Here is a 23,984-nt window from a genome sequence, read left to right as displayed (position 1 = left end):
AGCCCTCTATGCTAAGGATTCTCAAGATTTATTTTTTTTCTTGGGATCCAGTTTTTTTTATCGATCTCCAGTGTCTGTGTGTGTGTGTGTAGAGGTGGTGTCATTCTAACCCTCGACACTATGTAATAAAACTTAATAAATTCCTTCTAAGAAGCTTTATTGAGTCAAACATTCATACATTTGTTAATCCATAAACATTAACCAACATTTAACATATATGGTAATAAAAACCTATTACACTTTGTACTTATTAACTTAAGCTATATCAAGGTCAGGTGGCAAATATAACATTATTATACAACATGTAATTTAATATTTTTACATTAAATTACAACAGGTGTGTACAACAGGTGCAGGTGTATACAACAGGTACAGGTGTATACAACAGGTGTGTACAGCAGGTGTATGCAACAGGTGTGTACAACAGGTGTAGGTAGATGACTATTTCTTCTCAGTATAAAACAGTAAATGACCTTCATTCTCCTCCAACACAGTAGCCAGGTCCGTCTCAGTGACTGACTCATCGTTGTAGAGGCGCCAGGTCTTCCCGTGTTGGTTCCTGCAGTAGGCGGTGTAGTGGCCGGAGGTGGATGTCCCCCGATGGTCCACCACACCAAACAGTTCATACCGTCCACTGAGGAATAGATAACGTGCTGTAGATAAGATAAGATATAAAGCCAGTTTGTCCTTAATTAAATGAGAATATATCTAATCCACCCCACCCCAACCCAGCCCAACCCAACCCAGCCCAACCCAACCCAGCCCAACCCAGCCCAACCTAACCTAACCTAACCTATGGGGTGAGCTGACCTGCGGTAGTTCCTGTGCATGTATTCCTGTAGCGTCAGGTTGTCTGGGGGGAAGGTGACACGGGTCTTCCTTTCCTGCGGGTCTCGGCTGGTGTACCTGGTGGGGGGTAGGGTGATGGTGATTAACTTAGCAATGGAAATGATTCTACTACTACTACTACTACCGTAATAATAATAATAATAACTAATAACAACAATAACAACAACAATAACAACAGCAACAACAACAACAACAACAACAATAACATTAATAATAACAACAATAACAACAACAAATAATAATAAAACTAATAACAACAATAACAACAACAATAACAACAGCAACAACAACAATAACAATAACAACAACAATAACAACAACAACAATAATAACAACAACAACAACAACATACACTGTCTACTCCGCTCCTCACCTTTTCAGGTGTATAATTAGAACAGGTGGAAGGTGGATCACTTCTGTCTCCCGTCTACAGCTGTGTGACCGTCTACAGTATGGACAGTCCCACTCGACCTTCTGTCCACTGTAGTGAGCCTTTAGTAGTTCCTATGACAAGGGTGACGGGTAATTATTGAGCTATCTGTCTGTCTGTCTGTCGAATATATTCATCTGTCTGTGTTTATCCATTTATTTTCTCTCTCTCTCTCTCTCTCTCTCTACTGTACATACCTGAAGGGTGGCTGACGGAGAGGTCTTAGCAGGAGGCACCAGCAGGGTAAGAGTACTGAAGGGATCATTAGTACGGCAGATCTCTCTCCCGTGTTTGTCACAGATCATTATGGAGTTATTCTCACCGTGTAGGCGCCTGGATACGAGCGAAGATCCGCCAGACTATCGTTGGAGTAGAGACGGGCGAAGAGTGGTATAGGTGGTTTGGAATGAATTGGATATGTTATTATTACGTGTGTGTGTGTGTGTGTGTGTGTGTGTGTGTGTGTGTGTGTGTGTGTGTGTGTGTGTTACTTGGTCTGGTATGGTTATATAATTCTTTGTTACTTGATATTAAGATTATAGATATATTTGTTACTTGATCTAACAGTTATAATAATCTATGTTACTTAATTTAGTAACGATTTAAATTTACGTTACTTAATCTAATGTTTAAATATATAGGTAAACAAAACTCTTTATGAAATTGTCAATAATCTATCCATCTATCCATCTATCCATCTTGTACTCCAGGTATAGAGTCCATAATGGATGAGTGTAGAGAGTACTGGTATACGTCAAGACTTACATTCATGAGGTCATTATGTATCCAGGTCAGGAGGTTGGCAATAAGGTCATGGGCATCCTGTTGTTGTGACCCCTGGAACCTCTCGTTATAGTCACCAACAACATGCTGTGGAGGTCAATTTGAGGTCAATTTAGGTCACATTAAGTCACATACGCGTAATAGATATGATTATTTTATTTTTTTCTATGAGTGGAGTACCTCAAGGTTGTATGGTGAGCTTATTATTTTTACAATAATTATTTAATGTTTTCCTATTTCTTTTTTCTTATTTAATTGTATTCTCTTTATTGGTTTTATTATTTTTTTTCCCTTTTCTATTAATTTCGTGTTTTATTTTTCTGTTGTCAGTTTTGTTTTGATTCTTAACATTCGAGTTTTTAGTCTCTCTCTCTCTCTCTCTCTCTCTCTCTCTCTCTCTCTCTCTCTCTCTCTCTCTCTCTCTCTCTCTCTCTACCTTCAGTTGCCTCGTCTTCTCTCTCACTTCCTTCTCGATGCCTGAGTGTAGAGCCTTGAAGACTCCTGCCAGGGCTAAGGCTACCTCCCCCTTCTGCTCACTAGTACGGTTCAGCTCCCTCCTGCAGGTGTTAATAATTATAGGTATATGTCCTCCTACAGGTGATAAATACAGGTAAACATCCCCAGCAGGTTATAATTAATCCCTTTCCTTCTTCAGGTGATAGTTGATTAATTAGTCTACCTGTTCATCCTCCACGAGATCTGAGTATAGGTAAAAATCTAATTAATTTATCCTCGACCTCATTAGTGGCATAATAAACACACGATTATCTGCTATCAGTTCCTACTTCGCTATACAGTTCCTTAATAACCCAACATGTTAATTACTTCGCCGTCACAAAGTTAATGAGTCTCACACCATCGAATATATCTCCCCAGTGTGGTGTTTGACCCTTCGATCACAACACGTATGGTTGAATGAGATGGTTTAGTAATCATGATATTCTGGGGTTTTGTTGCTTCATGATACAATGTGAAGCCACGAGTCTGAACCATCTACTGAGACTTGGATGTCATATAATTATTAACTAGTTCGAACACGTCATCTCATTTCGTGGTGGTGTTCGGTTGTGTTCAGAAAATCAGAATAATATTTCTTCCTTCATCAAGTCCCCGTAAATGTCTGCACCGAAGCCTAGACGTTTAGCATAGGATAAAATGTTCCTTGGTTCATTAGTTGGCTGACATAACCTAACCTAACCAAACAGTAGCTATTGTTTGTAAGTCTAATTAACCATGTTTAGAAGACTTGTTTGTTTGTGAGTAGTGTTTGTGTTTGTCCATCAGGAAAAATTGTGAATGAGATGAGAGAGAGAGAGAGAGAGAGAGAGAGAGAGAGAGAGAGAGAGAGAGAGATTAGCCCACCTGTATGAGTCCTTTATAAAGAACTCCCTGAAACTGTTGACGTTAAACAGAATCTGGATGACGGAGTTAATGTAGCAGGTGTTGCCCAGGTTAGGTAGACCAGACGGCGTGCCTACCTGGAATACATCAACGAACGTCAGAAAAAGTCAACAGATAGTTAGATATTCATAAATACGTTAAGTAAATGTCTATAAACATTGTATATCTCAGATTAATGCATTTATATATCAATCTAACCTAACCATTGATGAATATTCTTTATTGGTGCTCAACTATGACGTCTGAACATGTGGCTAATACGTCAACACTCAATAAACCCAGCGAGGTTCTTTACCCACTTACCCTCACACTGCTCTCAAACCTAGAGCGTGGTACTGAATGGTCTCTCTGGCTTGGTCTGGGCTCCTGGATCGGTCTAAAGGTCTGTAAAACTAACTGTTGGTTATTGGTCTGTTGTTGCTGTTCGTTCCCTCGGTCTCGCCTCTCTGATTCTGGTCTGCTGTCCAATTCCTGAAGCTGTTTCTGTCAGGTAACAAAAAGATAATTCAGAACACCTGTGAAATTCACCTTTTTTTGTCTATATAACTTAAAGTAAACAACCACAATAAATATCAAGTAAACAATAAACAAAACAAGTAAATATTAACTACTGTAGACAATACTTGAATCTTAGTTATACAGACACACCTGTTCTCACCTGTCCACTACCACTACCACTCACACCTGTCCACCACCACCACCACCACCTTACCTGATATAAACGAATGCTCTGCTCGCGTTCCTTTAACTTCTTAGTCATTTCCGCTATGTTGGTCCTGTGTACATCATCTTGTTGCATTAGTTCAGCCTCCCTCATCTGCATAACACGACAGGTAAAATTACACATCTTAATTGCTTTTTTTTTTTTGTGTACAGGTGTGGCTGATGGCAGTTATCATGTTTTATAAGTCTCTATCATCCCACAGCCTCCAGTCATCATACCTCGTAAGTCTCCAGTCATCATACCTCATAAGCCTCCAGTCATCATACCTCATAAGCCACCAGTCATCATACCTCATAAGCCACCAGTCATCATACCTCATAAGCCACCAGTCATCATACCTCATAAGCCTCCAGTCATCATACCTCATAAGCCTCCAGTCATCATACCTCATAAGCCACCAGTCATCATCCCTCATAAGCCACCAGTCATCATACCTCATAAGCCACTAGTCATCATACCTCATAAGCTTCCAATCATCATACCTTATAGGCCCGGATGGTACTATCATACTCCTTCAGTCTGGTGTTCATCTCTTCAATGTTCAATGTATGGATTTTGTTCAACTCCCGCAGCTCGTTTTCTTTAGCCTGTGGAGTATGCGACGTGTTTATTGTTTGTTTACATTGTAGTTTTGTTTACATTGTAGGGTTTGTTTACATTGTAGGGTTTGTTTACATTGTAGGTTTTGTTTACATTGTAGGGTTTGTTTACATTGTAGGTTTTGTTTACATTGTAGGTTTTGTTTACATTTAGGGTTTGTTTACTTTTTTACATTGTTTTGTTTATAGTTTTTGTTTGTTTACAGTTTTGTTTTGTTTACATTTAGGGTTTGTTTACAGTGCATGATATGTTTACAAAAGATACATAGAATCTATCTCTATTAGACAGTAATCTAGAGACAGAGACAGGCAGAGATAACAGACAGACAGAGAAAGAGAGAGAGAGATAGAGGACAGAGAGAAAGACAGGCAGACAGACAGAGAGAGATAAAATGAGAGAAATACAGAGACAGAGAAACAGACAGACAGACAGACCACAACACGCCAATCAGTCCAACACAGGTATACGAGTACCTACCTGTACTGTGGCCAGGGTTCGTGCCAAATTGTCAGCCTCTTTCCTGAGTGCCAAGGTCGCGTGATGTGTACTGCTCATTTCAACAGCTTCAACCTGTCTTCTGGCTTCCCTCAGCTGCAACTGTAGGATAGGGGGAGGGGGGGGGGATGCTTGATAGGTGGATAGATGGATTTTTTGATAGATAGATAGATAGATACGTTTTTGATAGATTGACTCTTTTTTTATAGATAGATAATTTTGACAGACAGACAGACACATATATTTTTGATAGACAGACAGATATTTTTGATAGACAGACAGATTGACAGACAAAAAGAGACATATGTTTGTTAGACAGACCAGACAGATATTTTTGGTGGACAGAAACATATTTTTTATAGAGACACTTTTTTGACAGAGACAGACAGACAGGCAGACAGACAGACAGACAGGCAGACAGACAGACAGACAGACATTGAGATAATCGAATAGAGTTCTTGATAAATAGATTGCTAGATAATTAGATATACATAATTATATAAATATTATACCATATAGGTTCTTAGATATACTTAAATAACGTTTATATAATCAATATACTATATATATAATCCCTGGATATAGTTAATTTAGTCTTTCTTAATCCCTGGACTTTATTTGATCTAGATTAAATATTACATAATTAATTTAATATATCTAATCCTTGTATATAATTAAAACTAACCTTAATCTTCCCTAATCCTTACCTTAATCTCCCTAATCCTTACCTTAATCTCCCTAATCCTGACCTTAATCTCCCTAATCCTCACCTTGATCTCCCTAATCCTTATCTTAATCTTCCCTAATCCTTACCTTAATCTTCCCTAATCCTTACCTTAATCTCCCTAATCCTTACCTATAATTAATCCCTAACGTACAATACCTGGTCCGTGGAGATAATCTGTTCGTATTCCCTCAGTTGTTTCTCCTTTATTTCCGTGTTCTTGTTAAGGTCGTTTATTATCTTCTTGTAAACTTCTGCCTGTTTCATCAGTTCCTGTATTCTCACCTGCTGCTGTGTCTGTGTGGGGAAGGGGGAAGGGGTAGAGGAGGGATGAGGGAGGAGGTGTAAGGAAGGAGGAAAGGTAGATAAAGAAGGGATAGGGAGAAGGAAGAATAAAGGGAGGGAGAGAGAGAGAGAGAGAAAGGGAAGCATCGTTAGTATTATAATTTACTCAAATCTTCTGTAATTATTATTATTCTCATTATTATCATCATACATAAACTAACTCACAGCCAAATAGTTAAAAAAGAAAAAAGATCCTTATGTATTCTTGTGCTGTATGTCAACTAAGTTATGGTTTCATTTTTACGATTTCTTTTCTCTGTCTGTCTGTCTGTCTCTTAAAATATTTACTATTGTGAAGATAATTATTCCAATATGATATATGAACCAAATCTCAAGTTAATTCTTTTAAAAAATTTCTTTGTTCTCTCTCTCTCTCACCTGTTTCCCTTGAGCCTTCTCTATCTCCTCCTTCATCATGTTTGTTATATCCACCAGTTGTTCCTTCAGCTTAACGATGGTGTCTCTATGGGCGGCTTCCACCTCCTGTAGCTGTTCTATTTTTTCCTGCAGCACCTGCGTCAGTACAGTGATATTAGCTGTGTCCACCACCGCTTCCTCTAACTCGGTATGTGATAATTTTTTAGTAATTCTTGTTAATCTATACAAAGTTTTATTAATTATTATATTATTATTAGATGTTCATATTTTAATCTCTTTTCACTATCTCTCAATATATTCTGTTATCTAATGTAGTTATCGCTGAAATATAATCGTTTTCTTTGGTTAGTATATTTTAGGGGTAACTTACCTGAACCTCGGCCATCTTCTTGCTGTCATTTTCCAACATGTGTGATAAACTGGCTATTTTTTCCTTCAATATGGTGACTGTCTCTTCGTTGGCCTTCTCTCTTTGTTCAATCTGTTTATCTTTGTGTCTTAACTGAGCCTGTGTGGAGGAATGAACCGTGATAAAAGATAAAAAAAACTAGAAAACTTAAAATAAATATCAGACAAAGATAAGATGAATTAATACTAAGAAAAAAATAATATAAAATTATATAATATGACTTAGATTAATGAGTTATATAAAATGGAACGCTACAGAACTAGACTGAAAGAATCTTACTTGGTAGGAGGAGACAATCTGTTCAGTTTCTGTCAGTTTGTCAATCTTCTCGTAAAGTTTCTCATTGAGGTCACTGATAGTTTCGTTGTTGACCTCATCTTGTTCCTGTAGTTGCTGTATCTTCTTCTGGTGTTCCTCCTGTCAGGTGTAGAGAAAGAAGATTAATGAACAGATATAATTAGGTAAACAATATTTCTGAGTATATATTTAATTATAAGGCGGAGGGAACCACTTTACCTTCTCGGCTTCTAGGTTGTGTGTAAGGCGGTTCACCTCCTCCCTCAGTGAAGTCATTGTGTGTCGACTAGCAGCCTCCAATTCTTCATACTCTCTCTCCTTCTCTTGTAACTCTTCCTGTCAGATTTTGAGTTAGATTAGGTTAGGTTCCTTCACTCCCTCCTGCCCCCCCTCTCTCTCTCTCTCACCTTATACAGAGTTATCGCCTCCTCTTGGGTCCCCAGTCTGTTGGCCATGGCATCACTCGTCTTCTTCAGTTCATCTAAGTTTCTTTTGTTGATTTTCCTTCGTTCCTCCATTTCTCTCTCTCTCTCCTCCTGCTGCGTCTGGGCCATGAGGGATAATGATGATAATAATAATAATAATAATAATAATAATAATAATAACGACAAGAAGAATTAAACTACAAGAGACACACACACACACACGCGTACCTTAGAGGCGGTCATCTTGAGTTTCTCTTCGTCCAGGGAGTGTGAGAGACCATCTATCTCTTCTCTCAGTCTCGCTATCGTCTCCTCACTATTCGCTTTGTGTTCGTTAAATTCTCTTTCCTTGTTCTGTAGTTGTCCCTGTGTGGTTAGGAATACGTTAAGTGATTTGTGGTTGTTTATTTTTAGGCGGGGAAGAGAGGGGGGGGGGAGTAAACAACCACCCCTCCCTCCACACCCCACCCCCCACCGAGGCAGGGTTACGACACTGCAGACGTCCCTTAACTTCTACCCTCGTTATGTTATTTAAACTACAACGAGCATTAACATATCATTAAAACAAACAATATTGTCTTTAAATAAATGTTTAATGTTAAATTCGGTTATTTAATAGATACGAAGATGTTAATTTTATACCTCATATGATGTTATTGTCTTCTCGTGTTCCCGCATCTTGACGGACATGTGGTAGACTGTGTTCTTCAGGCTGTCTGTGTTCATCTTGTTCACCTTCTCTCGTTCCTGTAGGTCTTTTTCTCTCTCCTCCTGCTGGGCCTGAGAGAGTGAGAGAGAGAGAGAGAGAGAGAGAGAGAGTGAGTAACATTAACTATTGAAATCATTTTAAAGAATGACATATATTTTGTAAACTCCAGTGTGTTTGTGTGAACTTTCTGGGGTAGGGGGGGGTGACTTACCTGGGTGGCGGCCATCTTGAGTTTCTCCTCATCTAGTGAGTGAGAGAGACGCTCCACCTCCTCCTTGAGTGAGGTAATGGCCTTCTTGCTCTCACCCTCCACCTCCTGCAGAACCTTGTGCTTGTCTCGTAACTGTTCCTGTGTGTTAATTAACCTGTTAAATCTCTCTCTTTAACCACCTGTATTATATGATCAACTATAAGGGTTAATATAGAGATAATCCTCAACAGACACTCATACGGACGCCTCCTCTTGCCTTATAGGAGTCGACAGCGTCCTCGTATTCCCTCAGCCTGTTAGACATGTGTTTGATGGTCTTGTTGAGGTCCGTCAGGGTGTTCCTGGTCAGTTTGTCTTGCTCCAGTAGCTCCTTCACCCTCCCCTCCTGCTGGCTCTGTCGGGGCACGTGACGGTAAGTGACAGAGAAACGGGTTGTGGGAGACAGTAATGAGACAGGGAGTTAGATTGTAGAGTAAGATTGAAAGAATAATAAATGAAATGGAATATGTATGTGTGTGTGTGTGTGTGTGTGTGTGTGTGGTGAGCCTTAATTACAGGTGTTGTGCCGCTACTCACCTGGTCACTGAGAGTCCTTTGTTTATCCTCCTTCTGCTTACTCAGTAGGTGCTCCAACTGGTGGGTGAGTGTAGTGATCGTCTTTTTGTTGGTCTGATCTTGATCCTGTAGAGATTGTATCCTCAGCTGTTGGTCCTGGAGAAGGTGTTGAAGATAAGTCACTTTCATAAATAAGACGAAAGGTTTTGGTAGATATATAGACAACAATAAGTATTTTCTTTATCTCTTGTTCTTCCATTCTATTTATTATTTTATCTGGTTTATTTACTTATCTTTATAGTTCCCACCATTTATCGTATCTCCTAATGTTTAGTTCCTACCACAGAGCGATGACTTATGAGAGTGGGATCAATGACCAGCCGGAATGACGATGGTAGGAATACTATCACGTTAGTTTTCTACTTTTCTCACAGAGGGGGTAGAGGTGAGAGGGGGGAGGGGTAAGGTTAATTGAGAGATAAACTTAATTAACACACCTGAGCGGCAGCCACCTTGAGTTTCTCCTCGTTCAGGGTGTGTGAGAGGTGATCTATCTCCTTCTTTAGTGATGTCAGCGCCTTCTGCTTAGTCTCCTCCTGCTTCTCAAAATCTTTTTCTCTCACTTGTAACTTAACCTGTACTCAAAACACGACTCAATTACGATTAACCTGTACTCAAAACACGACTCAATTACGATTAACCTGTACTCAAAACACGACTCAGTTATGAAATCTTTACCTGTAGTCTTGTATCAATATTTACAGCAATAATCAAATACGACTCAAATAATACAGTGGCGTACCTCAAGGCCAGAGATTGTGCCCTCGTAGTCTCTGATCTTGTGGGACATTTGGTCAACCTGGCTGGTGAGATCCTCGTTGACCTGTTCCTTCAACTTAACTTGTTTAATAAGTTCCATTATTCTCTCCTTTTGTTCCATCTGTTAACCGTAAGATAAGTTGTAGTGATTTTTTTTTAATATTAGTTAAATTTTGCATTACTCGGCACCTATTAATGACGTAACTTGTGTTTAATTAATCGTAAAACAACTTTCTACTTCATTATTCACGTAACAAGTACAAGATATTATTCATTTCTCATTTGGTAATATTTCAACATTCATTACTGTTACTTCCGGGTTACTACGGGTACTTCCGGGTTACTGCGGTGGGTATGACTCACCAGGGGAACAGTTCCTGAAGGTCTGTCAGCATCCAGAGCCTTAGTCAGTTGCTCCACCTCCTCCTTCAGGTTGGTCATTGCCTGCTGGGTCTTCTGTAGGTCCGCCTCCCTCTCCTCGAGCTGAAGCTGTGTCGTGTGTGGTAAAGTGATCAGTTCTTAAGAGACAGCGAGGAAGAGTCTCTTAAGGAGATTATTGCTCTCTCTCTCTCTCTCTCTCTCTCTCTCTCTCTCTCTCTCTCTCTCTCTCTCTCTCTCTTGCTCTCTCCTATTTGCACCTGTAACCAATCAGACCCCCAAAGGTGTTCAACTAATTAATTACCAACAAACTAGACCAGGTGAGAACATTACCTCAGGAATATTAATCACCTGAGACCTTAATTAAACACATCACCTGTTAATCCTAATTACCTTAGAGTACAATGCCACTTAGAGACATGTAAACAAACAGATAAGATAGGATGAGTGGTGATTATACTCATCTCTCTCTCACCTGGTAGGCGGCTATGGTTCGTTCCTGGTGTTGTAAAGTGAGTGAGTTCTCTTCCAGTTTCTCCTCCAGGTTAATAATGGTGGACTGATTGATTTGGTCTTGTAGTTTTCTCTCCATCTCCTCGTGTTCTTTCTGTTAAGGGGGTATTGAAATTAGTCTCTCTCTCTCTCTCTCTCTCTCTCTCTCTCTCTCTCTCTCTCTCTCTCTCTCTCTCTCTCTCTCTCTCTCTCTCTCTCTCTCTCTCTCTCTCTCTCTCTCTCTCTCTCTCTCTCTCTCTCTCTCTCTCTCTCTCTCTCTCTCTCTCTCTCTCTCTCTCTCTCTCTCTCTTTATGGGCACACATAATCACTCAGTCAATTAATCCACACACCTGGGCACAATCAATCAATCAATCAATCAATCAATCAATCGACTCACCTGGGCATTAAGGTGTTGCTGCTTCACGTCACTCAACTCCTGGGTCAACTCGTCCACCTTCTGCCTGAGGGTGGTGATGGTGTCTGTGTCGTGGATGTCTTGATCCAGAAGCAGCTGTAGTCTCTCCTGAAGGTGTAACAGGGTGTATAGAGAGGGGTGTAGGGGTGTAGGGGGGGGTGTAGGGGGGTGTAGGGGTGTAGGGGGGGTGTATTTGTGGGTTGAGGATGGTGGAGTCATCATAGGTCATTATTATGTTTTTTTTTTACAGATTATGTTATCAAGATCTAACCTAACCCCCTCAGGTATAACTTCCTCTCACTCACCTGCCTCACCAAGCCCCCCTGAGTGACTCACCTGGGCAGAGGCCACCTGACGACGTTCCATCTCCAACTTCTTCAGCTGATGGTCCACCTCGTCTTTCAGTAAGATCAAGGCGTCTTCTCTGGCCTCCTCGCTGGCATCCTTGGAGTCCAGCTGCTTCAGTGTGGCCTCCTGGTTGATCTCCTGTGTGGCCTCCTTGCTGACTACCTGGGCGACCTCTTGGTTAGGCTCCTGTCTGGTCTCCTGCTGTGTGGTCTCCTGTCTGGTCTCCTGCTTTGTGGTCTCCTGTCTGGTCTCCTGCTTTGTGGTCTCCTGTCTGGACCTATGGCTGTTCTCATGTCCGGACCCTTGTCTTGACCCCTGCCTGGTCTCCTGTCTTAACCCCTGCCTGGTCTCCGGTCTAGACCCCTGCCTGGTCTCCTGTCTTGACCCTTGTCTGGTCTCCGGTCTAGACCCCTGTCTGGTTTCTTTCCTCATCACAACAAGGATCTCCTGGTTGGCCTCCTCCCTAACATCCAAGCTCGTCTCCAAGCTGGCCTCTTTAGCGATCTCCAAACTAACATCCAGGCTGGTCTCCATGCTGGTGTCTTGTCCTTCCAAATCATCTTTTCGTCTCCGTGGTCCACTCTGTGAAGGATTAGTCCTCACTTAACAAGACTGGAGTGTGTGAAGCCTGAGGGAGGGTGGACGACACACAGGGACCTTCACAAAGTCCCGCGGGTTTGGGGCACTTTGTTTACATTAGTTGTGAGTTGTACTTAGTCGACACCAGATAAGACAAACTATCGAATATTATACGTCACAGCTCCTCAGGTCAAGGGTCACGTGGTTGAGGATAAAAGGTCACAGGAGAGGTCAATTAATAATTACCTGGTCAATCTCCTTAAAAAATGACCCAAACTACATCATATAGCATCAATATTGAACATCTTGACAAAACAAAATTGAAACAGGTATTGTAAGTGACTGTGGACAGGGTAATTAGTTGTGATATTAACTAGATGTACTAATTATGTCAGTGTCCCACTTACCTGCCACACTTCACCATCATCGTCCAAACTTGACCTGCTTCTGGCCCTCACCCACGCCTGTTGATCAGACACACACAGTCATAAGTTAGTGAGAGATTAAATACTTGGGTGAGGTATTTCTCTTATCTAGGACACGTGGGAGAAGTGTGTGTGTGTGTGTGTGTATGCATTTTTACTTGGTTATATTTTACACTACAACAACATTTACACCCGTGTTTACACTTATACTTACAAAGCTGGCCTTGCCTACGGTGTGTTGCTTCAGGAAGTGTTGGATGTCATATAGTTCTCGGGCCTTGGCCACGTCCTTGGCCAAGCGGTTCTTGTGGTCCCTCAGGCCACAGTCCACCTTGTTCTTCACCAGCCACTTGACCACTCCCAGGTCCCCGTAGGCGGCCGCCAGGTGAAGCACGGAGGACTTCTCCTTGTCTACGGCGTGGAGATCACAATGGTAGTCTCTCAGCATCTCCAGGGACTTGAGCTGGCCTCCGTAAGCTGCCCAGTGGACGGGTCTCCTACCTGACGAAGGGAGAAGGTGTGAGGAAGAGAAAATATCTCCTCTCAAGTATTCTCAAATCAAAGTAAGACTCTTGTGTTGTGGCGGCAGGATATAACACAACACCTTAGCCTTCCCCAACACACTGCGTCAAGAAAGGGGACTTGTATCTTAGTCTTGTTGAATGTAAGTGTAGACAGGTAGGTAGACAGACAGGTAGGTACATAGACAGGTAGATAGACAGACAGGTAGGGACATAGACAGGTAGATACATAGGTAGATATTTTCCTATCTCATTGGATTCCATAGATGATCACGATGTCCGTGTGTGTGTGTGTGTGTGTGTGTGTGTGTGTGTGTGTGTGTGTGTGTGTGTGTGTACCTTTATCGTCGAGGGCCTCAGGATCAGCACGGTTCTTGATCAGCGTCTCCATGACGTGTGTGTGACCAACCTCGGCAGCCAGATGGAGCGCTGTCCCTCCTGGGGAAAAAAACACACACACACTAACTCACTAATTTACTACATTTATTATCATCCTGGGTTAAAAAAAAAATCTTTTATTATTATTTACTCCTGAAACACACACACACACACACACACACACACACACACACACACACACACACACACACACCTTGATCACCGAATTTCTTGCTCTTATTATTCACGTCACATCCTTCACCAATGAGTAGGTTGACCACATCCAGGTGACCCCCCTCGCTGGCGTGGTGGAGGGCGGTCCTACCTCTACCTGACGCCTCCACATCCATCATATCTACCACCACACCTCCACTCTCAAGGGCTCTCCTCACTTCATTCGTGTCGCCCTCCCTTGAGCTGCGTATCTGGAGGAAGAGAGAGAGAGGGTGATAAAGGGGGGAAGAGGAGGAGGAGGTAAGGAAAATTATCGGGTTTTATTCATTAATGTTTCTGGTTATTTATTTGTCTGTATTTATTTATGTTCATTCAGTCATTAGTTAAGTTATTTATCTGTCTATCCATCTATTTATCCAGTACCTATCCATCTATCCAGCATCTATCCATCAACTTTCGTCAATTTACAGTTTATATTCCATTTAAAAATCGACTTACGAATCTCCTGTGAGCTTCTGTCATTTTCTGTTGTTCTGTCCACACTGTCAGCCGTCAGCTCTGTTTACCCTGGTGTCTGTCAGCCCTCCATACTGACACTATACGGGCTGACAGTTGTTGATTCCTGACACTGAAAGAATGCCAATGATTAGGTTAGTTTGGGTGGCTCTCTCTCTCTCTCTCTCTCTCTCTCTCTCTCTCTCTCTCTCTCTCTCTCTCTCTCTCTCTCTCTCTCTCTCTCTCTCTCTCTCTCTCTCTCTCTCTCTCTCTCTACAATCTAGAGAGAGAGAGAGAGAGTGAACACACACACACACACACACACACACACACAGTCATTATCAATAACTATATCCTGTTGACTCATATAATAACGTCATGAATTGCAACCAACATTTTAGCCTGATGATTCACACCACCACCACCACCACTACCACCACCACCACCACCACTACCACCACCACCACCACCCCCACCACACCACCACACTATCACCACACCTAGAGAAACAGTGACTTTAATTATCACCTCACCAGCACTGTACCAAGCATAACAGTGACAGTTTATCCACGAGACGCAACGCATTCCCAAGAACAATTGATCACTGTTCAAACACAAGACGCAAGCAGTGATTATCAAGCTTCAAGACGCAAACAGTGATTATCAAGCTTCAAGACGCAAACAGTGAAGCAGACGGTTAACACAGACCGGTATGGCTCCTGCAGTGAAGTTAACGGCTCCTGACACTGCTCCTGGCACTGTTCCTGATACTGCTCCTTACACTGCTCCTGGCACTACTAACAGTGACACAGTGACATATGGACGCCGAGGTTCAGTTGATGAGGTGATAAGATAACACGGAGATAAGGATTTGGGTCACGTGAGAGAGAGAGAGAGAGAAAGAGAGAGAGAGAGAGAGAGAGACAATCAGTAAAAATCAACTACCTAACCTAACCTAACCTAACTTAACCTAACTTAACCTAACTTAACCTAACTTAACTTAATCACTCTTGCGTTAATCGGATGTAGTTTGAATGGATAATCTTCCTCGCTATTGGCTGATGATAAGAGGCTATCTGTAGTTAAGTGATAAGGCAGCTATGTCCTGATTGGTAAAGAGTGTACTGGTATGTGTGTGTGTGTGTGTGTGTGTGTGTGTGTGTGTGTGTGTGTGTGTGTGTGTATGTGTGTGTGTGTGTGTGTGTGTGTGTGTGGATCTTACCATTGTTGTTTATTTGTTAATATCGGAGGAATATTTATCTTATTTCCTTCATAAATTCTATCAAACTTGAAGAAACTGAAGTGAGAAAATGTATAATGAATGGAGATAGAAGGATAAAAAATGATTGAATGTTACCTTAGATAGAGGAAGTAGAATGCTTCACCTGGGAGTGTCACCAAATGGGGCCAATGATTGATGAGTTGGTCCTGAGGTAAGTAATTAGCACACCTCACGTCCAGGTGTTCTCTTACCTGTAATCTTGATAATGAGTAAGATTTATTTTGCTAACCTAAGTTATTTTATTATTATTATTATTATTATTATTATTTTTATTATTATTATTGTTGCTGTTTTTGTTATTATTATTATTGTTGTTGTTGTTATTGTTGTTGTTGTTATTGTTATTGTTGTTATTGTTATTGTTGTTGTTATTATTGTTGTTGTTGTTTTAAGAAGACTCCCCATAGTCAAGATACAGACGGTATGGATGCAAGGCAGAAGATCTTATCGGGTTGATAAGTTGAATTCGTTGATATCTGTTATCAGCTGTTATCGAGGAGATCACTTCCCTAAATACAACCTCACCTTAGTCTACTGTACGTGGCAGTGGTCACCTGTACGTGGTAGTGTGGTGGTGTGTACGTGGTAGTGGTTGTGTGTACGTGGCTGGTGGTCGAGGAATACACTATGACAGATAACTGGAATGGCGTTAACGTAAGTACTGAGTTTGTTATATTTTCTGTTAATATGTTCATCTAGAGAGAACACTAGAATAAATAGACAACCTAACCTAACCTAACCCCCTTTTACTAATCCTCACTCCCCCACACTCCCCACTCACTCCCTACTCACTCCCTCACAGTCAAATCTCTACGCCAGTACGGGAGATCTGGACAAAGTACGAGTCACCTGGAAACCGCCCAGGTACTCCAGGTACAGGTCCTCCGGCAACGGGGAACTACACCAGGGTGACCAGAGAGCGACAGGTCCTACCACCTCCTCTACACAGGTCCTCTCCCAGAAGAGAATCTATGGCAGTGTAGGAAGCTTGAACCTACCTGGGGATGGTGATTCCTTCGATGGGATTAAGGATTCTTATATCCCCGATGGGTCAGATGGCATTTGGAGACAAATATGTAAGGCTCGTCACCACAGCAGTACAGGGGAGACACATAGATCCTACAGCAGTGAGAAGCTGGCCACGTTCTCAACACCGGGAGGAGAGCAGGAATACTACAATACCTTAGACTCGCATGAAACACTGCCCGCCAACACCTCCGCGACATTCCGCACATCAGAGAAGACACAGTGGAAATACTTCAACACAAGAGACAACACGCCACATAGTCCCCAACATGCCCATGAGCTCTCACTCTCCACCAAGAGACACAGCCCACAACATACCCCACACGACGACGACCAAAACGAACACATATTCACGTTTCCAACACGACAAGCTACCCAAGAACACCTCAGCGACACAGGAGGGACACGCAATACTCTATCACAGCGACAACAGGTTTTCAAAGGCAGGGAGTCACGTCAGGAGCCACAGGGAACCGCAGTAGCTCACAGGACTCCTGGTGTAGGGAGGTGCTCTTCGTATTCTCCACCACCACGACAACATGATCAGTTCCTTCCTCAGACACATCCAGACGAACAGGTATGAATAACTTTACCTTTTCACGTTATAAGATACTAAAATCACTATTGTATTGCTAGGGCTTCGTGTAGTAACAGAGGATTAAACGGTGTACCAAAAATAAGTAACAGTATAACAGGAACAACGAAAAAGCAACACGGAACATCTGAGAGGTTAAGATATCAGAACTAGCAAGCAGATTTTACTGATAACATAAACAGGAATTATCGTGTACATGAAGCCACTGATAACAACCCGGATTTATTACACTCTATAAATGGTTTTCTCAGGAGCAACTTAGATGACGAGATGTACAGCTGATGTAGGATTTCTGTGTGTGTGTGTGTGTGTGTGTGTGTGTGTGTGTGTGTGTGTGCAAAATAAATAAATGCCTACTCATCTTTCTATCATTCTAAATTCTTCTATTTTTCCTATTTATTTCCTCAGTATTATATGCACTTAACCTAATTAATACTTTTTATAGACATACAGTATATTCTAACTTTATTTTGTATATACTTAAATTTACGTTCATTAATGATTTTCTTTTTCAATCTAATATTTTTTTTCCTCGTCTCATTTGTATACCCGGGATGATCTTCTTCAGGAGGGGCATGACAGTCCTTCTGCAGGAGTTCATGTGGCCATCCCTGCGTATGTCATGTTCAGTCCTAACTCCTCCTCAAACGATGATCACGAGCAACTGGCAACCACCGTGAGTAACTCGGGAGATAGTGTTTTAGAGAGAAGGTCTAAACTGAGAGATATATATACAGAAAGTACGATAGATAGATAGATATAAATAAATAAGAAAAAAACTGACGAAACGATAATAAAATCACCCCATGTATGACGATTACATCCCCGGCACGACAGCCAAGTGGCACACAAGCATGGAACTTCAAAATAATCGCTTTAAAACCACTAATGAACTCCTGATACTCTTATATCTTAACCCGCAGAAGGAGCAGGATACACCGGCGTCCCCAGACAGCCTGGAGGAGGACCCAAGGACAACAATATCGACCTTAAGGAGGGAGGTTAAACGTATCACCAAGATGAAAGATGAGATCGAGGAAAACCTTCTCAAGAGTCAGGTGAGGAAGGTATTTGACCGGTTGTGTAGGATGATACGTGTTGGGTATGGAAATAATAATAATCTTGGATATTTTTCCTCTTTACACACACTCTTCAACATAGCCTACTCATCAACTATACCATCACCCACAGACAGCGCTGAAGAAACAAGTAAAGGAACTGACTGAAGAAAAACAGAAGTGGACACAAGAAAGAGCCACTAGGGATTCCATCATCGTTATGCAGAAGTCTCAGATAAACGCTTTGACCCAAGAGACTGCTAAGCATGACCATAACAAGACGTCTTCAACTAACTTAGAGGTGAGGTAAATACTGAGGGACCGTGTGTATAAAGCTTTGTTGCTATTAAATGAAAGTGTATAAAATTATGTTAATGAGTAAATGAGCGGATTAAGTTATGTTGCTGAGTGAACGTGACGTAAGTTAAGGTAAATGCCGAGTGAAAGTGAGTAAAAGATCATATTAATTATTGAGTGAAAATTAATAAGTTATAATGAGATACTGTGTTGAATATTGAGTGATGGTGGACACACACACACACACACACACACACACACACACACACACACACACACACACACACACACACGTCTGTCAGAGGAGAGAGAGAGAGAGAGAGAAGAATCACTACTAAACAATACCTGTACAAGAGGTGGTAGCCGCCAGCTGTATAAACATTCTTATAACCCACAGGCGACGCAGCAGGAGCGGATCCAACAGTTAGAGACCCAGCTGCGGCAGGAACAGCTCCTCCGTCAGGAACAGTTGGCTAAACTAGAACGAGAAGTCTCTCTAAAAACGGAGAAGGTAGAAGAGCAAAGGAGACTGCTGGAGAAGGAAGAGAAACACCGTCGGGAGAAAGTGTCTCAAGAGCAGGTTTATTCCTCCAAGGTTCAACAGGCCAAGGAACTCCTCGAACACCGCCGTCACCAGCTGGCGGAAATGGATCGAGAACTTTCCCTGAGGACAAAGAAGATCGGAGAACTGGAAGAGAAGTTGCAGAAGGAACAACACCTTCGTCAGGAGCAGCTGGCTAAAAAGGAGAGAGAGATCTTCCTCGGAACAGAGAAGATTGACGACCTGGAGAGACAACTGAGGCAGGAAAAGAAACTACACCAGGTGAAGGAGCCTCAGGAACAGGCTCCTTCCCACCAGGCACAGCAGATCAAGGAGATACTTAAAAAACGGCGACAGGAACAGGAGCAGCGACTTGAGCAGCTGACGGAGAAGGAGCGAGAGGTTTCCCATAGGTTACGTCAGATTCAGGAGTTGGAAGAGAAGCTGCGGCAGGAACAGCAGCTTCATCGGGAACAGCTGAAGCAGAAGGAGCGAGAGATATCGTCCCTGAAGGCACAGCTGCAGGAGAGAGAGAGAGAGTTTAGCAGCTGTACCACCGTTCACACCACACAACCCCTGCCAGCTGCTACGGTATGTATGTATGTATGTATGTATGTATGTATGTATGTGTGTTATTGATATCTAGAGGCAGTAAAGATATGGTAGGGTGGAGGTTAGGTTAGGTTAGGTTGGAGATGTTATGTGAAGTATTACTAACAAAAACTCTGTGATAACCTGTAGGCGAGGCAACAGGAGCAACGGCAGGAGAAACACCTGTATAAGGAACATCAGGGTCGAGAGCTGCTTCAGGAGGAACAGATGCATAAGGAACTTCTCCAGCTGGAACAGTTGCAACAGGAGAGACAACGCCGCCAACAGCTAGTGTTTCAGGGACATCTGCAGGAGAAACAGCTACATCAGGAGAAACAGCTGCGTCAGGAGAAAACTAGCCATCAGGAACAGCTGCGGCAGGTAAAGGACAGCCGTCAGGTAGTGCAGGAGCAGCCACGGCGAGAGAGTAACCGTCGTCAGCAGCCACAGCAACAATATCTTCCTAAACAGCAGCACCTCCGTCAGCAGCCACAGCAGCTCCTTCCTCAGCAGCAGCACCTCCGTCAGCAGCAACAGCACCTTCCTCAGCAGCCACAGCACCTTCCTCAGCAGCCACAGCAGCAACAGCACCTTCGTCAGTCCCAGCAACAGTACCTTCCTCAGCAGCAGCAGCAGCAACCACAACAACAATATCTTCGTCAGCAGCAGCCCCAGCAACAGCACCTTCCTCAGCAACAGCACCTTCGTCAGCAGCAGTCACAGCTGCAGCAAGAGGTCTCCTTCCTCAAGACACAGCTGAAAGGAGACGAAGGTTCACTCAGACACAAACCTGACGTGACACAACAGACTGTGTCAACTATTCCAAAGATGACACAACCCCTGCCTGGTGCCCCGGTAAGTGACACAACCCATGCCTGGTGCCCCGGTAAGTGACACAACCTCTGACGCCTTCCATTAATATCTAAGCCTTTCATTATATAGGTTAGGTTAGGTTTTCTTTTTTACATAATGCATTAACACCTCACCACAGACCACGGCAGGACTGGGTCTACCTAACCTGGGCAACACCTGCTACATCAACTGTGTCATCCAGTGTCTCTTTAACATAACCACCCTGAGGGACTACTTCACACAGAGCCATTATAAGTAAGTGGAGGAGTGTTAAGTATGTATCCCCCATTAAGTAAGGGATCAAAGTATTTTAAGTAGATAAATTGATATAAGTAACTAATTATAGTATAGAAGACGTTTGTATAAGTATTATAAGTAGATAAAGTATTATAAGTTAGTATATAACGCCATGAACCCTTTATTTCCCTAGACATGACCTCAATAGTGAGAGCGAGCAGCGAGGGGAGGTGGCCCTGGCACTAGCTCGGGTTTTCAGGGCCATGGAGTCTGGTAACCAGGTGAATGAGGCCATGAAGACTCTCAAGGTAAGTTTACTATGGCCTTGTGGTGAGGTCATGGTGCTGTGACGTCATGGCGTTGTGGCTTGTTGATTGGTTGACGATCCACAAGCTGTTGAAACTACTACTACTAACAATAATAATCATAATAATATAATAATAATAATAATAATAATAATAATAATAATAATAATAATAATAATAATAATAATAATAATTTACCTCTCTCTCTCTCCCTCCTTCAGGCGGTGGTTGAGGGGCGGGACAAGGTATTTCAGATGCATCACAACCCCAAGGCAATCGACCTCTTCTCCTCCCTCCTCTCTTGGCTTCACCAGGATCTCTCACAGGTAAAATACGACGACCTATCTGACGAAGACCTACCTGACGGAGACCCCCCTGACGAAGACCTACCTGACGAAGACCTCCCTGACGAAGACCTGCCTGACGAAGACCTACCTGACGAAGACCTCCCTGACGAGGAACCTACCTGACGAGGGAACCTACCTGACGAAGACCACCTGACGAGACCTACCTGACGAAGACCCTGACAGAACCTTGACGAGACCTGACCGAGGCCACCTGACCACCTGCTGACGAAGACCTGCCTGACGAAGACCTACCCTGGCAGACCTCCTGACGGGAACCTACCTGACCCCCTGACGAAGACCCTGACGAAGACCTACCTGACGAGACCTACCTGACGAAGGAATCTAACCTGGTGGGGGGATTGAAGGATAGTATTTATAGTTATGTTTTATTATATTATTGAAGATCTGATTGGTGGTTAATATTTAATGAATTGTGATATATATATTTATTCTATCTATCTATCCATCTATCTATCTATATATCTATCTGTCAATATATATTTCTCTCTCTCTCTCTCTCTCTCTCTCTCTCTCATTCATCTGTCAATGTCTTCCTATCTCTGACTATCTCTCTTCCTACCTATTTTATCTCTCTGTTTATCGTTTTTCTCTCACTCTGTCTCTCACAACAGGGGGGCAGTGATCCTCAGAGTGCCGAGGGCTCCTCCATAGTGTCTCACCTCTTCTATGGCGTCAAGGAATCCATTATATTTTGTCGCGTGAAGAGGAAGATTGTATCCCTAGCTAGAGAGAGTTTTGACAACCTCACCTTGACTGCTGTGGGTCCAGGTCAATGTTCCCTTCAGGTGAGTGTCTGTCTATCTATCTGTCTGTCTCTGTCTCTCATAAGGACAGTGTGGCCTCCTACAGGAATCATTAAATATTATCTACTGATCTACGTCACTAGCGATGGTTATATTCGTGCTAAAAGGCTCATCTGCCCCTTCTACAGGAGCTGGTCAGTAACCACATGAGGCCGCAGGAAGTCGACTGGGAGTGTCAGCATTGTCGAGGTTTTCACAGTTGTTTACACTACACCACCTTCACACACCTGCCGCCTCTGGTGGCTATACACTTCACCAGGTTTGTTAGTATACTTCACCTGTCTCCCATGTTCATTATACTCACTATTACCTGGTCTATGGATGCCTTTCACTACATCATCTAGAATAAGTACGGGAAGTATAGGCTTGATATGACAACAATTAACACCTAACCTAACCTAACCTTACACACAGGCACCACAGCAGCGGAAGCGAGGCACGGGTCATCTTTCCCGCCGACCAGTTTACTCTTGACGTACGACTGACGGATGGCGTAGTGCAGTAAGTTGGATATTTGTACTGTTTTCGTGATGGTTCCTTATCTCTCTCTCTCTCTCTCTCTCTCTCTCTCTCTGTAGTAGTAGCCTGATACAACGGACTGTAGAGTTAATGTAGTCGGCACTGCAGGCGCCTGTAGTAGTAGTAGTAGTAGTCGTAGTAGTGTAGTAGTAGTAGTAGTAGTCGCAGTAGTAGTAGTGATGGTGGTGGTATTATTATTAGTAGTAGTATTATTATTATTCCAGGTCTCCAGGTTACGAGCTAGTGTCTGTGTGCAATCATCAGATCACGAGGACCTCAGACCACTACGTCGCCTACTGCAGGAGCCAGGAACGCAGCAGGTGGTGGCTCTGGGATGACACACATCTCCACCCTGCCCACCTCCACCACGTCCTTGGCCTCCATCTCCCTCATATTGTCTTCTATGAGGCCAACCTGGACTGATGTAGTTGTAGTTTGCATAAAATATTGACTCTGGTACAGTCAGTTGCATTTATACCTGGTACAGTGGTTGGTGGGTTTTGTGAGATGTGGCAGCCACGTGTTTGTTTACATCGTATTAGAATTCCCAGAATGACCCCTAATAAACCTCGCAATAGCAACACGACCAATGATGCTAGAGAAACAACACAGAGTTGCCACAACTTACAAAATGCACCAGTTAGTGTACCAGGTGTAAGTGTAGGCGACTGTACTTTATGATGGTAGAATTCGAGATAAACAGTTTGTGGTGTTGCTCTAGTGTAGACGCTCACTATTTCCTTGTTACATAATCTTACATATTTATAAAACAAGAATGATTAAATTGTTGTCTAAATTATTACTTTTGTAGAAATATTCAATAAAGATGTTATGTTTTGTGATTTCTTATTTTTTATGTAAACTAATATTTTTGTTTATTTATATAACAAGTAAATCTTACAAACCCGAATGCACAATTGTTTAGAGTTAGTGTATGTCTGTCTACTGTATACTCACCACACCTTTGCTCACCTGATCTATATGAAGATTAATTAATTGTTTTTCTTCAAATTATTGCATCCCCATAATGTGTCAAACTTTAGGCTGCTCCAGTCGCCAGTTAGTGAGACATTGATGATGATGATCTTAAACGCCTTGTAATTAATAAAAGACGTTAATATGTTTGCACTAGTTACAAGAAATAACGTGA

General features: G+C 42.4%; 2 protein-coding genes across 3 annotated transcripts; one reads left to right on the top strand and one right to left on the bottom strand.

Annotated features, from left to right (window-relative positions):
• Positions 1–143: 143 nt before the first annotated feature.
• LOC121869057 (trichohyalin-like) lies at positions 144–15,172 on the bottom strand. Its single transcript, XM_042370165.1, has 34 exons — positions 15,069–15,172; positions 14,364–14,493; positions 13,906–14,116; positions 13,653–13,751; positions 13,007–13,293; positions 12,775–12,831; positions 11,777–12,370; positions 11,423–11,548; positions 11,008–11,139; positions 10,518–10,643; positions 10,138–10,275; positions 9,833–9,970; positions 9,357–9,491; positions 9,037–9,174; positions 8,781–8,918; positions 8,503–8,640; positions 8,089–8,226; positions 7,843–7,980; positions 7,655–7,771; positions 7,418–7,555; positions 7,100–7,237; positions 6,730–6,864; positions 6,166–6,303; positions 5,265–5,384; positions 4,670–4,774; positions 4,176–4,280; positions 3,767–3,946; positions 3,425–3,540; positions 2,499–2,619; positions 2,045–2,149; positions 1,477–1,638; positions 1,223–1,353; positions 811–906; positions 144–634 (listed from the first exon to the last, which is right to left on the bottom strand). Exons 2-34 carry the CDS (start codon positions 14,385–14,387, stop codon positions 442–444), a joined length of 4,857 nt encoding a protein of 1,618 aa, XP_042226099.1. The 5' UTR covers positions 14,388–14,493; positions 15,069–15,172; the 3' UTR covers positions 144–441.
• A 987-nt stretch (positions 15,173–16,159) lies between these two features.
• LOC121869055 (trichohyalin-like) lies at positions 16,160–23,676 on the top strand. Of its 2 annotated transcripts, none has more exons than XM_042370161.1 (14): positions 16,160–16,296; positions 16,445–17,245; positions 17,832–17,939; positions 18,187–18,330; positions 18,455–18,622; positions 19,016–19,750; positions 19,901–20,605; positions 20,742–20,857; positions 21,033–21,147; positions 21,366–21,470; positions 22,124–22,297; positions 22,444–22,574; positions 22,730–22,816; positions 23,059–23,676. In XM_042370161.1, exons 1-14 carry the CDS (start codon positions 16,270–16,272, stop codon positions 23,255–23,257), a joined length of 3,615 nt encoding a protein of 1,204 aa, XP_042226095.1. In that variant the 5' UTR covers positions 16,160–16,269; the 3' UTR covers positions 23,258–23,676. The 2 variants fall into 2 exon arrangements, with proteins under 2 accessions (XP_042226095.1, XP_042226096.1); XM_042370162.1 differs by having other exon boundaries at positions 16,161–16,296; positions 18,187–18,321.
• The last annotated feature ends 308 nt before the right edge of the window (positions 23,677–23,984 follow it).

The sequence above is a fragment of the Homarus americanus genome, unplaced genomic scaffold (assembly GCF_018991925.1).
Source record: "Homarus americanus isolate GMGI-L3 unplaced genomic scaffold, GMGI_Hamer_2.0 scaffold24694, whole genome shotgun sequence".
Lineage (NCBI taxonomy): Eukaryota > Metazoa > Arthropoda > Malacostraca > Decapoda > Nephropidae > Homarus > Homarus americanus.
Note: the sequence above shows the minus strand (reverse complement) of the source record. Positions and strands in the feature narration are given on the sequence as shown.